At 36.4% G+C, this 14,505-nt stretch overlaps 1 protein-coding gene across 1 annotated transcript in view; it reads left to right on the forward strand.

Moving 5' to 3' along the window:
• The first annotated feature begins 557 nt into the window (after positions 1 to 557).
• Positions 558 to 14,505, forward strand: part of PDE6C (phosphodiesterase 6C) — a 29,744-nt gene continuing 15,796 nt past the window's right edge. The window contains exons 1-9 of the mRNA XM_063339828.1: positions 558 to 1,037; positions 11,276 to 11,428; positions 11,543 to 11,632; positions 11,863 to 12,003; positions 12,605 to 12,679; positions 12,768 to 12,832; positions 12,942 to 13,008; positions 13,748 to 13,795; positions 14,025 to 14,174. Of these exons, the coding sequence (XP_063195898.1) occupies positions 558 to 1,037; positions 11,276 to 11,428; positions 11,543 to 11,632; positions 11,863 to 12,003; positions 12,605 to 12,679; positions 12,768 to 12,832; positions 12,942 to 13,008; positions 13,748 to 13,795; positions 14,025 to 14,174 (1,269 nt within the window). The remainder of the gene's footprint in view (positions 1,038 to 11,275; positions 11,429 to 11,542; positions 11,633 to 11,862; positions 12,004 to 12,604; positions 12,680 to 12,767; positions 12,833 to 12,941; positions 13,009 to 13,747; positions 13,796 to 14,024; positions 14,175 to 14,505) is intronic.

Genomic DNA, 14,505 nt, shown 5'->3' on the forward strand with positions numbered 1-14,505 from the left:
AATTTTCTCCATAACATTCTGTTTTCCTCCCCTTAAGTACCTCTCACAAGTACACGTGTGTACGTCTCTGCATGTGTATAATGCGGGCTAAGTATCTAAGTGGAATTCCTCATATTAAGTTTCAATGGAAACTTTTTTTTGTGTGTAGTACAATATGTATACTGTGAATGAAGAAGATAACATATAGGTACACAGATCTACACATCAGACAATTTTATGAGGTCTAAGAATTAATTGGTTAGTTTAAAATGCTAAAATGATTCCCGTAGGATTTATGAGCTAAGAATGCTCAGGGGTTTAGTGTCCTGACATCTCTTTAATTAGCAGCCTCCAAGATCTCACACTAAGAAGATGCTAAGCTAGTGCCTTCTGTCATATCTCAAGAGTTTCAGAAGGCTTGGAAGCCGCAGAGGAAGGTGAATGTACTATGCCTGTGAGCTATACAATATGTTCAAAGTACCGTTTTCTTACTAGTATCAAGTTAGGACTTCTTGCTACCTCTCCTACTTTGATAGTGATGCAGTTCTAAAAGAAATCCTAAGAACAATCCAGCAAAAATGGGAGAAGTAAATAAAGATGCCGTTGAAAAATACTTGGAGAACAACCCCCAGTTTGCCAAGGAGTATTTCGACCAAAAAATGAGGGCAGAAGTGCTGGGAAGTATCTTTAAAGTGAGCCCTGGAGATGTGAAGGAAGGAGTCAGCTTCAAAGACATGTCCCGTCTGGAGGAGTCTCACATACTTTTTGAGCTGCTACTAGAAATCCAGGATGAAGGAGGCACTATGGAAAAGACAGTGCACAAGGCCCTGCAGAGGCTGGCACAGCTGTTGGCAGCTGATCGGTGTAGTATGTTTATTTTTCGTTCCCGAAATGGTATTCCAGAGGTAGCCACCAGGCTTCTCGATGTCACTCCAACTTCCAAGTTTGAGGACAATTTGGTGAATCCAGACAATGAGGCTGTTTTTCCTCTGGACATCGGGATAGCAGGATGGGTTGCTCATACCAAGAAGTTTTTTAATATACCTGATGTGAAAAAGGTAAGTGACTTCTCTTGGGGAATGGGTTTCTGTGCGTTCGCTTACTCAGCTTCCTTCACAGGGCTTGTGGTACAGAGCCGTTCTTCAGAAGCATCCCAGAGACAGAAATCCAGACCAAATGCACAAGAAAAGCAGCAGCATAGTTTGCTTAAAATACAGTAGAACTACATCCTGTAACCTAGTGAGGTATTTCCAGTATCCTTGCACAATAGTTGTAATGTAATTTACTATAATAAGGGAGGAGAATATTAGATTAATAGAGACCAATAAGTACTTGTGCTTCTGTTGAACAAGGCAGGCTCCTATTCTGTTTTCCAGTATGGGTTTGCAAGCGTTCTCCCTTACCATTCCGTGCTGCCATACATGCACCTCTGAACATAATTAATTTGCAGCTTTTGTAATGAGGATGCTTCCTTATAAGTAGGTGGATGAAGCCAGATGAAGATGATGTCAACATATATGTTCAGTTTCAAGTCTGTCTTTGAATTTAAAATGGCTCCAAATTTTGTGTATGTCCAGTTACAGGGCTTTTGTTCAGAACCATCTATAGAAGATTAATGACTCAGAGCTTCTTTAGTTATTGTGCTGATAAGGTTATTACAAATGTTAATTAAAATGACGAGTGACCTAACAGAAACATGCATGAATAAGAACTGCTTTAGAAACTGCTCTGAAATACATGGGGAAACATAAACGTGCTTTGATTGTTATAGAGTTCTTTAAAAATAGCTAACCTTACATTATCAAAAGGTGACATCTTCATCTCTTTTTACTCTTATATGGAAAAACTCAGCATAATCAAATGGTGCTAAAATCATTATACAAGATGACGGTCTGGTTCTCAGTATTTCCTGTACATTCAGTTAAAAATTACGGGCCATTTTAGAGATGGAAACCACCTCAGTGTCCTAAGCTCAATGTAAACAATAAAAATCTTTATACACAGCAATTAGGTATGTTTTCCAGGAGTTAAACAAAAAGTAATGTATTTTATCATGTTAAAAGTTGGCAGGTATAAAGAAATAAAGGACTACTTTTCAAGCTCAGAAACAAATGAAAATGCATATATATGTGAAAAGAACATTCCAATATATAGTAAACTACTTCAGATGTAAGTAGGAATCACAGGAGCAAACAGAAGAATGACTGATTGGAGAAAAGAAATCAGTTGATTTTTAACTGACCACAAAGATGCATTCTTCAATGTCTGCTATTCTGACAAGAAGCATATGACTTACTGCCTCTTACCACCACATGGGGAGATTGGAGGATAATCCTTCTAAATTCATAAGGCTGATTACGTGAGAAAAGATCAGAAGGATCAAGAAAGATGTGCCTTCTATCAGACACTGGACTGCTCCTTAATATCATTATGTGAGAGGTGCCCACAGGAGGGCTGCCCAAACATTTCTGTGTTTGCAATAGGATTTGTTCAAAATTTTGTGACAAATGTAATTTGAATATGCTTAAATAAGAGAACCTTTCTGTCTATCTAATCCTACTATGTATACATTTTGCACTCATAAATGAATTCATGTCAGCTGAATATCTGTCCAGATATTATTCAGTCATTCTAAGGTAATCTTTACTTAGGCATTCAGTTACTCTCTCAGTATGGTCTATGCCATTAGGCCCACACTTAAAAATGCAGTTAAACCACGAAGCCATTAATCCACATTTGGTAACTAAATGTAATCAGAACACTGACATTTTAAAAGTTAATTGCAAAATTCCCTGAGACTTCTCTGGGACCAAGATTTTTTATTTAAAAACAACCCTGAAGGTCTCAGAATTGTCACCATTTCCATTCTACCTGTAAAAAAAAGTCAAGTGTGCAAATCCACACTCCTCACACAGGCAAAGCTCCCACTATTGTCACCAGAATCTTTATCTCAGTAAGGAACCCAGAACTGCATCTATAGTCAGTAACATTTAAGGAATATAATTAGTCCATGGCAGCAGAAAGAGGCAGCCACTGAAGCCTTTACGACGTTTTTGAAAGGATAATTATTTTTCAGATCACTTTGTATGCACTTCAGTCAAACTAGATTGTCTGCTACCCAAATCCTGAGCAAAAAATGACAAGCAGAGTTAAGCCAGAGAGGAATTTTGCCCCTTCTGCCTTGTCAGAATACAAAATGCACAACGAATAATTCTAGATGGCTATAGCACTTTAAAGATGTCATGTCTAATCACTTTCTATTGTTGACATAATCCATATCCAAACAGCATAGTGGTTTTTAAGTCTTAAGTACGTGACAACATTGACAAACCCACGGTGAAACATTTTCATGCTTCAAACAACGCCCCTTTAGAACAAGAGGGAATGTAATGAAAGATCACAACAGCAGTAAATCACTGAAAAAACTAAGACTCCACTTTTAGTGCCTGGTAGCCAGTTCTTTAGGGATTATCTCCTTCTTCAACCTGGAAAGGTACCAATAAACGTGAGGAAGCTCCTCATCCTGACTAATGCTTGAGAAAAGAAAAGCAGAGGAAAAGATACAGACATTCCATAATTAACTTAATAGCCAGAACAGTTTCCCCCCACAAGATTATGGACCTGTTGACTGTGAGAGCTAATAGCGTATAATCCAGGATTTAACAGTAGTGAGAAACAGAAGACCAGGCAGGACCATTACAGTAATGATTTGCCTTACATTATTCCCAGGATCTATCAGAGTACAGGACTCAAATATTCCAAAGTAAAATAATAGACTGCGTAACATTTGATGTGTCCATTAATATTCTTTAAATTCATATTTAAAGAATAACATGGACAACAGGATAGAGTACTATAACCTTACATCTTTTGCTAAGGCATTATTTTCAAATAAAACTAAGAACTAAGAAGTAGCTAAACAACGAGCATGTCTTCTGAGGAATCAAAATCTCACATTCTCACCCTGTAAGAACCAATAATAAAGACTGTATATATTTGCTTTAATCCATCATTTATTTAAATTATTGCATTATTTCTTTTAATTCAGAGATATTTGAAGACAAAGATTTAACTGAGGATTGTAAATTCAAGAAATAATATTCCTGGTTATAGTAGAGTATAAAATTATATAAATGGTGAAAAAACGCTTCAAAAGAAGTGAAGGCTTTTGGATTAGATCCAAAAAGGGACTCAAATTTTCTGATGCTGAAATAACAAGCCCTCGCTTTTAGAGATCCTGCACTGGTATCCACAACCTCCAGTGAAGTGAAGGAACAACAGAGTGTGGAGAGATTCTGGTGCTTCCAACTCAAATTAAGCAGCCAGGGCAGTGATTATTGTGGCACCTAGTTTAACCACTGGAATCCTATGATACAAAACAAATACATCTTCAAGTTGCAAGCACTTCTGTCATCCCTTTGTAAACTGATTCAGCTTCAGCTTGCATGAGTCTTTTTTCTGGGAGCTCTACTTCTTTTTAATGCAACGGTGGGAGAGACTTCAATTCCAGGCCTGTCTGAAGTGACAGGAGTTTCAGATTCATGGGAATGTGCCAGTCCTCAGACTCCAGGCTGTCTGAACCTGGAACAAGGATGAAGAGACACTCCATCCCTTTTCTTGAAACTATACCAAACTGTAACATAAATTAAAGATTATTTGAAGAGGGGACAGAAAAGTTCAAAAAGAAGCATGGTTTTGCAGCTCAGTGGTTCAAACTCCTGTGTGGCAGCGAGGAGCCCTGGACACTGAACTGTTGTCCAGTTGCTATGTGTGCAAACAGTTGCTCTGGTAATACACAGCAGTGGTCCTGGGATCAGGCAGGAGTCTTAGACTCCCTCCTAGGGCAAGAAGACATGGCTGGAATCAGGCGCATCCTTGTAAAAAATATGGAGCAGTGGGAAAGCACAGGAGAGAGCAAGATGGTCTATGACACAACTAGTTGCCCTAAAAATGGAAAGAATGGAGTCACTTTGTGGTAGAGCTAGGCTCCTAACAATGTGATCTTGGAGAAGAAACCCAAATATCCAACATATTGACAAGGCAGAGTATGTTAAAAAAGCTTCAAAGGCCAGAGGAAGATTGTTAAAATAATTTTAGAGGGAAGTTCTTGAGACAAAAAGCAGAGTTGCTAAGATGAGAAGAAATGAGAGCAAAGGTAAACAATGTTACAGAGATGCTGCCTTCCTGAATGTCTGGAAAGTAATAAGAACCGAAAGAAATAATCCTAAAATAAACTAAAAAGGGGAAAAAACTGAGAGGTAGCCTTTTACCTGGGAAGAACTTGCATTGTAAATGTTAATGTCTGCTCCTCCATTTTATCTTATCATCTTGATAATAAAAAACAGATTGTCATAAACTCACACTGAATATAGTAAATATTAACTGGAAAAATGGAAATGTGTTTCAATCTGTTATAAGGACAAAGATTCAGTCAACTTACAAGAAAACATTTTAACACAGGAATAAATTTATATTAATCGTGCCTTCCCGAAGAAAAACCCAAACTTTTAGTTCTTTCTTTCACTTGACTTCTGTTAAAAGAAGAAAGCTCCCAAAATTGAAGAAAAAATTAATATTAAAAACTAAAATGAAAATCTAAATTTTTAGCTTCAAGCCATATAACACAGATTCAATTTTTAAAAGTTGCAAAATAGACACTACATATGATAAATAACAAGCAGACATTTCAATGGCATGACTGAAAAGTTCAACCCCCAAATGCTGTTAAAGATATCTTAATTTCTACTTGATTTTGTTTCAAAACTCTAGTGATCTTGAAGATATCAAAGTCAATTTGTTCTGCAATGCTAGTAAGTTACATGTCAAAATGCAGTTGTTTTACATCCCTGACAGTGTGGGATTTTTTGAGTGTGCCCTAATGAATGGCAAACTCATTTAGTTAGTTAGTTTTGATTTTGAATCAGACTGATGACATTTTCATAGCTGATGATAGGTGCTTTTTATTTTCCATTCATACTCAATTATATCATTATGAAAAAAAATATTTGTAAGTTGAAATTAGGATAAGCAGAAATAAGAGATGAAGCAATATGGCACACCAATACCACCTACTCAGTGGCAAAAAATTTTGTCTGAGAAACCAATGCAAGACAAGCTGTGGGAGAAGAAAATATCAGTATAGGAGAAAATATTGCAAGGCTACCAGAAAGGAAAACAGAAACATGTAAAGATATGCAAATAAATGTGTGATAATGATAAGAGCGTGACACCAGCTCCTGATGTCAGAGGTTTCTGTGATTCCTGTTCCAGTAGTGCTCCAGACCCACCCCTGGTCATCTTACATCCAAAGGATGATGCATTTTGACCAGCCTGAGCTCATCTGTCCAACCCAGAACCTCTGGCCCAACATGAGCAAAGTAGTCATAGCTGCAATGGGTCCCAGAAAGCCATTCTTCCTCTGTGCTTCACAAGAGGAAAGAGGTGGAGGAAAACAGTTGTCTGCTCTCTTGACACTATCTCCTCAGATGCAGGATTAAGTCTTTTCATTTCTCCTTAAGTGTGATATTTGATACGCTTTGCCAAACTCAAAATGGAGAGGTAGACTGCACAGCAGATACTGACATGTCACTCAGAGTCGACAGAAGAAGGAACAGTAAGAGTTTTTTGAATAGGAGTAATGATGATATGAAAACCAAGGTCTAAATGTCATCTGTGGAACATAAACAAAACTACATCATGCTGCTTCCTAGCAAGTCTCCCATAAGCAAAGGTTTATGGGATAGTCTAATTTCCTAACATTTCAAAGCCCATGTGTAATGAACATGCTGACAGTGTGCTAAATGAAAAGCAATTGGGAATAACAAGTATACTGGAGATGTGAGAAGCCTTGGTACTAACACTATTGAGCTGCTCTTCCTATTACCTCAAATGAACCAGAGCAGTGAATCTTTACCCTGACTAGCCGAACAGGAAAGAGGGATCCTTGTTCCCTTATACTTTCATTTTTAATTGCTTTTCACACTTGTCCATTTCTCAGTCTTTCCTGCATTTGTACAAATTACATACTTTTGCACGTGCAATGGAAACCAAAATAACAAGGGTTACCCTATCTCATTGTTTACAATAGTTTTTGCATTTTCTGATTAAATTTACACTCAGCAAATAATTTACACTGCTGACTTTGACCTGGAGTTTCCAATAGTGTCAAACTCACTTGCCTCAGGCTGCATTCTGTCATTAGTCTCAAGGTTTAGCTCGGTGTTCTGGAGCGAGTGTAGCAAATCCTAAGATAACGTGATTTGGGTGATGTAATGAATATTAGAATGATGGTCTTCATTTTTTTTATGCTTGCCATAGAATAAAGCCTGTGAAAGGTTAGAAATTTTTGCAGAGCTCTTTTTCATAGTTTGCTTAAAGAACTGTGGGATATCTAAAATCTGCCAACGAAGGAGAATTCATCATGAAATAAATTAGGTCCTTAAAAACTGGTAAAAGGAAACATAGAAGAACATACCACTCCCAAGAAAGGAACTGAGATCTGCAGGAGAGCCATGAAATAAGAGAGACAAGATGGTTCCTTCTTCTGAACAGTCCATCAATAAGAACTTTTCAGATACAATAAAGCACCACTGATTTTTTTAAAAAACCCTTACATAATCATAAAGCATTATCTACTCATGTAGTCTTTAAAAATTAACTTTCTTCTCCAAATGCCTGTTGTTCCCAGGGAGCGAGTTTTTCTCATTTATATTTATTTTACTTTATTACAGATATGAACTTATAGTTGGGTAGCTACAATTCATAATCAGATGTAGTATAGTCTCAGTAAGCAAGTTTATTTGTAACTGCTATATGAAGAAAATAAAAATTATTTTTAGAAAGAATGGGCTTATTTTTCACTTTCACAGAGGTGTAATCACACTGTTTTCACAACAGTGACTTCTGATTTCATAAATTCCACTGCTAACTATGAGATGGAAATTAGGCTTCTAAAACTTAAAGGAATTGAAAAGTTGCGGCCAAATGATCTGAACATAGAGCATTATATTGATATTTCATTGTTAAGAGGTTTATAATAATAATGTGTAGTAGTGTTGGTAAGTTACAGTGAGACAAAACTGGCTTCATGGTTTAGAGAATGAAGAAACATGAATTAGCTAATAATTTTAAGTGTATAGGCTAGATCCATAGTAGCTTTTCAAACCCCTCTCCTATTACCTTCTATCTATAACAGAAAAATGAACACAAAGAGGCATCCTGACTTTCCACCCCTGTATGCTGGTGCTAGCTTAGTGCATGTTGCGCATCTTAGGATAAATCTACAGAATTGATCATTGTACAGTAAATAGCTGTGTTTAGCTTTAAACAAAGCTAGTAGAAAATGCTTGCAAATATACTACAGTTAGAGTTATCAATAGATCGCCTTTCCCTCACTTTTTTAAAAGCCTATTTTTATGATTTATCTTAGAGCTGAAAGTTCAAATCTTGCTCTGAAAGATGGTTGGATTCAAAAGATCAGGCTCAAATAGACTAAGTGTCCACATTCATATATCCATGGGAGCACCAAGATGCTCTTCTGGCTCTGGTACTGCAGAGCATATTTCTGGCTTATTTGCCTATGAACATGATTTTCCAGACATTGTGAAAAGTGATTTTCTTTGAAAACAGAAGCAGATTATGTTCTCAAGAGAAAATATTTTAAAACCTTGATTGGAAATAAAGGCTTTAAAACTAGCAATTATGTGCAAAATATTCAATAATGAAAAGTCTAAATCTAAGCACAAATTTTTGCTTGTATATGCAAATCATGTGCGATAGGAGTCTTCGTATATGCTGTGGGAACACTGCCAATGTGTTACGAGGTATTTATATCTTTCTGCATTGCACTATCTAGGCACAACTTAGGATGGCTTGTGGTTAGTGAACTTTTTGTTTATTAACACAGACTTGCATTCTTTAAAATTTTTCTATCATCCTCTGCAAAAATTGTATAACCAAAGTGCTTCTTCTGAACACTCTGAACACCACTGCTTGTACCTTTAGTCTGGAGTTATTAAACAAATTACAACTCAGCATCTGTGTCCTGCTGATTCAGCTCACTTTGTGTATACAGGTTCCTTTTAAGTATGCAGAAATCCAGGAGTGTCTGAAATTTTTATTTATTCCCTCATAGCAGCATACAGCGCTCTAAAATCAGGAACTTGGGCCTCACCATTATGCTAGTTGTTCTTAGTGAGGCAGAGGAACTACAAAGCAGGGTCAAATTCTCTATCTGATTTACTTTATTTTGAATAGCTAAAACAGTCAGAGATTCAGAAATTGTTCCTGAAGCCCCAAAACACACACAAAACCAGAATGGTTCTGTCAGTAGGTAAAACATCTCAGAGAAAATAAAATATTTCCACTAATAGCATACTTGTTTAGCAGACTACAGGACAGCATTTGATTGTTACATAGAAGAGACAGGTTGACTAGCATTTTCCCTGGATGTCTGTTAAGTGAGATACCCCTATAGTATTCTCCGAGAGAAACAGAAAACAACAACTCAGGGAAAATTTGACAGAAACGGAGAAAACATTTCCTCTTCACTTAGACAATATATTCAGAACTGGCTACACTTTCCAGGAACCCAAATACAGCCTGATACGTTGAACTACACAGAAAACATATTGGTTACTTTTATTATTCTTTTTGTTTGTTTGTTTAAGTAGTTTCGTGTTTAAATTATGAAAGCAGAAATTCCACTATGTGTCAGCCTGCAACATTCTCCAGCTCATTGGCAAGGAAGAGACCTTGAGATCTACCACGCAGATCTTGGCTGCCTAAGCTAATGCAGTAATTAATAGCAGTAATATGTATCAGCTCTGCGGGTAGACATGCAGTAACAAGTCAGCCACTTTACAAGTGGGTTCACAAATACTTGCTAACAGAAAGGGATTGGTAAGGTTTGGGAGTCTTGGTTCTGGATGGATGTCCTTAAAACAGGACTCCTTTGGCCTCCCTCTGGCCAGCTGCAATTCCTATCCATGGTGTTGGAATGTAGTCTGACCTTCCCTGGTTACCAGGCCACTCGCCACCTCTTGGCATTCTCATTTAGCACCAACTGCTCATCACCTTCAGAAATAAGTATACCTGTTAAAGGAAATTCAGGCCGAATTTGAGTGTGGACCAGGACTTGAGTGCTCATTGCTCTGAAGAAGTAGTTTGAGCACTGACTTGTTAGAAGTGGCAGATGCGAGGTAACGGAAGAGGCTCAATAAATACAGAATCTGGCTATTTTAGCTGCTTACTAGAACCATGTCATTTCTCAGTATGCACATGTTGACAGATTTCAATCCCCAAACTCATAACTCAGCTCATTTAGATATATTATCATAAGAACATCACAAAACACAACCCTTGACAAACAGATTTCCCTGATGAATTTCAAATCCTTTTTTTAAATTAGAGAACACTAAAGCATTTCAAAGAAAAACCCAAAAATTTCTTTGATATGAGGAAATGAAACAGCTTTCCATGAAACATGAACTAGCTTCCCAGTAGCTTTTACATAAAAGAATGAAAAAGAATAGCTTTTAGTAAACCCTCCTCAGCACTCAGTTTCAAGGATGAAATTGATGGAGTAGTTAGTTGTAGCTCATTCATTAGTCATGTGGTCTCATTCCCACAGGATCACACACACCCAACAACGGCAGCTCTGTGTCCTAATGCCGCAGTCCTACACCCTCCCATTCACCAGAAGAGCATGTTGGACTGGGAGCAGCAGGAATGGGAGTCTGTCAGACAGGAAGGAATAAGAAGTGGTTCATCCAGATGCATACCTGCTGGGGGTGACTGTCAGAAGCATTTTTAGCCATATACATTCAGGACAGATGGTAGTTTGAACACTGTGTAATGGGACAGTATAATGAATTTTATCTACAGAAATAACTAAATAATAAGAGATATTAACATAGCTATGAAGTCATTCTCTTACATGCAACCCACATGTATTAGACTCTCAGGTAACCACAAAGTCATATTACTCTCTCCTTTATTCTAGATTTTCACATATTTTTAAATCCTCAAATTCCTCATCATTCTAATAAAAACCTGCACAGAACTTAGCTTCAGAAGCTGTATTCATTACTAATGCCTAAGTTAAGGTCGTACATATAACGCTGCAAGATTGGGTTAAATAATGATAGTGGGGTTTTTTGCAAGTATAAACCTACTGCACTGTGAAACTGTGCTCATAGCATTGCAAACATAAATTATCAAATTACATGATCATTTGCTTTTGGCATGGTAACTATGCGTTTCATTTGTGTTTTGTTTTGGTTTTTTTTTCTTTCAGAACAACCATTTTTCTGACTTTCTGGACAAAAAAACTGGTTATACAACACTCAATATGTTGGCAACCCCAATTATGCAGGGTAAAGAGGTGCTTGCTGTTGTGATGGCACTCAACAAATTAAATGCCACTGAATTCTCAAAAGAGGATGAAGAGGTAATAACCCCAAATATCACACACAGTAGAGCTGTTTAGTTCAACAAGTAGTTTGAGTGAATCTACCTCTTGATTTGACATTTTTGTCTTATTTTTGCTCTTTGTCATTTTTAGGTCTTTAAAAAATACCTCAATTTTATATCTTTGGTCCTAAGACATCATCATACGACATATCTCTACAATATTGAATGCCGAAGAAGTCAGGTATAGAGGAATTTGTTAATGATAATACTTCATGTTTGTGTGAAACCATTATTATTCCCAGTATTTTATATTCTTGCAAGCTTATTGAAGTAAGGATAGCATCTATTTAATTCTTTTATTTGATAATAGTAATGCAGCTTATAATTTTATTCTGGAATGCCCAGGATTCATATATTTATGTTTTCTTAGTGTTGCAAACATTTACCCTCTTTCTCTTTTGTTGTAAATAGATGCTTTTGTGGTCTGCCAACAAAGTGTTTGAAGAGCTAACAGATATAGAACGGCAGTTTCACAAAGCACTGTATACTATTCGAATGTATTTGAATTGTGAAAGGTACTCTGTTGGTCTGCTGGACATGACTAAAGAGAAGGTAACAATCACTTTGTCTACTTGCTAGATAAGTGCTGCTCCTAACTTTAAGTTATAAAATCCATCCTTCTAATTCATTTGTTCTGGATATTTCTGGTGCATGTCTCTCCAAGACAAAAAGTTACCATGCTTTCTAACCCTTTGGGATAATTTATATAAAATCTAACCATGTTACAAAAATTACATGCAAAACATAAGCATGGCAAAGGATACAACCATGATAAACATAAAGGCAAATTCTGAAATAATTTTTCATATTGTGAGATTTCTCATACTCATGTGAGAAAGGGTAGAAGAGACAGTTGCAGGTCTGATTATTGCTTTGTAAATACCTGCCTTCTAAAACAACAATTAAGCTGTACAACCATCCAGAGATAAGCTTCAGTTTAGCCTGCAATTTACTGGCTAACATTTCTTGCCTGGAATATATTTAACAACATTTTCTTAATATTGTCTGAAATGTGACCACCTAGTACAGCTGTGGAGAAGGAAAAATAAAATTGCTATCCACATATGTCATATTATCTATGAACACAGAACTGGTTTTGTTTTGGTTTGGTTTGTTTTTTCATTTTGGTAAACCCTGTTTATCACTTTCTCAGGAGTTCTATGATGAGTGGCCAATCCGGCTGGGGGAGGCAGAGCCTTACAAAGGCCCCAAGACACCTGATGGACGAGTGAGGATATTAATTTTTCTTTTTATGAATCTTAATTTTGACATTGAAGCTGTACAGGTCACCTACGTAATTCTTTCTTTTTATTTAGGAAGTCAACTTTTATAAGATTATTGACTATATTTTACATGGAAAAGAAGAAATCAAAGTTATTCCGTGAGTATTCATTGGCAGCTTGTGAATGTGTGGTAATTAGATGTATTGCTGAGAGAATAATAACATGTCTGTATTGCAGAAATAATTTAATTTCATTCTCTCCCTAAAGGACACCTCCAGCAGATCACTGGTGTCTTGTCAGTGGATTGCCAACATATGTTGCTGAAAATGGATTTGTAAGTTCATAGCAAAAGTAAAAATGAAAAGTTTTAGTTCATGCAGTTCTTCTGATTGAACAAAAAAAACCCCCAAACCTCCCCACAACCAAGAACCTGTATAAAAATACCATGCTACTTCCAGTGTCATTGGTTCCCAGTGAAATCATGTGAATCAGTAGTCTGGATGGAGGCAATCCCTCAGCCCAAAACACCATGAAAATTTTCCTCTGGTTGTGGTGACATCGGAGGAATAATGTGTGCATCTGATGTCACTTTACAGGTGTGCTAACTAAGTCTCATACCAAAATGTCAAAGTAAGAAAGTCATCATATACACAGTTTTACAATTTTCTTTTTTTCTTATCTCTTGCATAGAAAATGTACGTAATTCAAAGTTGTGATGTATGAGAGTTATTGTAATCCTATGGCATTTTTAATAGCAGTAAGGACAGAGACTTTAGCAATCAGTTATTTCTTTCTATAAACCCTCATGCCATTTTAAACTGGAAGTGATTTTGTTAACCATTATGCTTATGCGCTGTGAGACATCATACACAAGGGACTTTGCTACGAGCACTCCAGAATGACATCTGTTAGAATAACCACATCTAACTTAATGGGAAGTTTTAATTTCTGTAGCTAGCTCAGGTGCTCACTGTTACTAGCTTCGAAAATAAATACCTTTTTAAAATATCAGGCCAAGACTGGGTACACATTATATTCCATTTAAACAATGTCTCCTTTTCTTTATGCTGCAGATTTGTAACATGATGAATGCACCAGCAGATGAATATTTCTCATTTCAGGTAATTCCAGTAATATTAATAATTATAGATATTGCAGAAAAATAGGCTGTTGATTATATATAATAATTTATATTATATATAATATAATTTACTATACTGTTGATTATATATAATAATTTCTCCTTTGTTTGTGATGCACAGGTCTTAGTGTTGCATTGCCTATATCAATACCTGTATTACTACTTTAAAAGAAATACACAACATTTCCTATTCTTTGGCTTTCCTACAGAAAGGACCAGTGGATGAGACTGGATGGGTTATCAAAAATGTCCTGTCATTGCCTATTGTCAACAAAAAAGAAGAAATTGTGGGAGTTGCAACATTTTACAATAGGAAAGATGGAAAACCTTTTGACGAGTATGATGAACAGATCATTGAAGTAAGCTTAATAGGATTAGAGGCTTTAAGGAGCCATATGATGTTAATAAAAATATTCCTGTAAAAAATAATTTTCAAATGTCTGAAAATTTTCAAAGAATCTTTATTAATGCCTAACCAAATGTCTATCCTCTTCACTATAGTTTCTTAAGAATCAGAAATTTTATTTCTCTTTAGGAACATGAAAATTTATGAGAGATCATTTACATTTCAATAATGAACAAAAGTCAGATACAATTTTATTTTTAATCACTTTTCAGTGATGGTCAGCATCTCCTAATTAGCAGTGGGTAAGCAGGTAAGGTGTGCTGCTTGCCAATGGGTATCATGCC

The sequence above is a fragment of the Chroicocephalus ridibundus genome, chromosome 6 (genome assembly GCF_963924245.1).
Source record: "Chroicocephalus ridibundus chromosome 6, bChrRid1.1, whole genome shotgun sequence".
In the NCBI taxonomy this organism is placed as follows: Eukaryota; Metazoa; Chordata; class Aves; order Charadriiformes; family Laridae; genus Chroicocephalus; species Chroicocephalus ridibundus.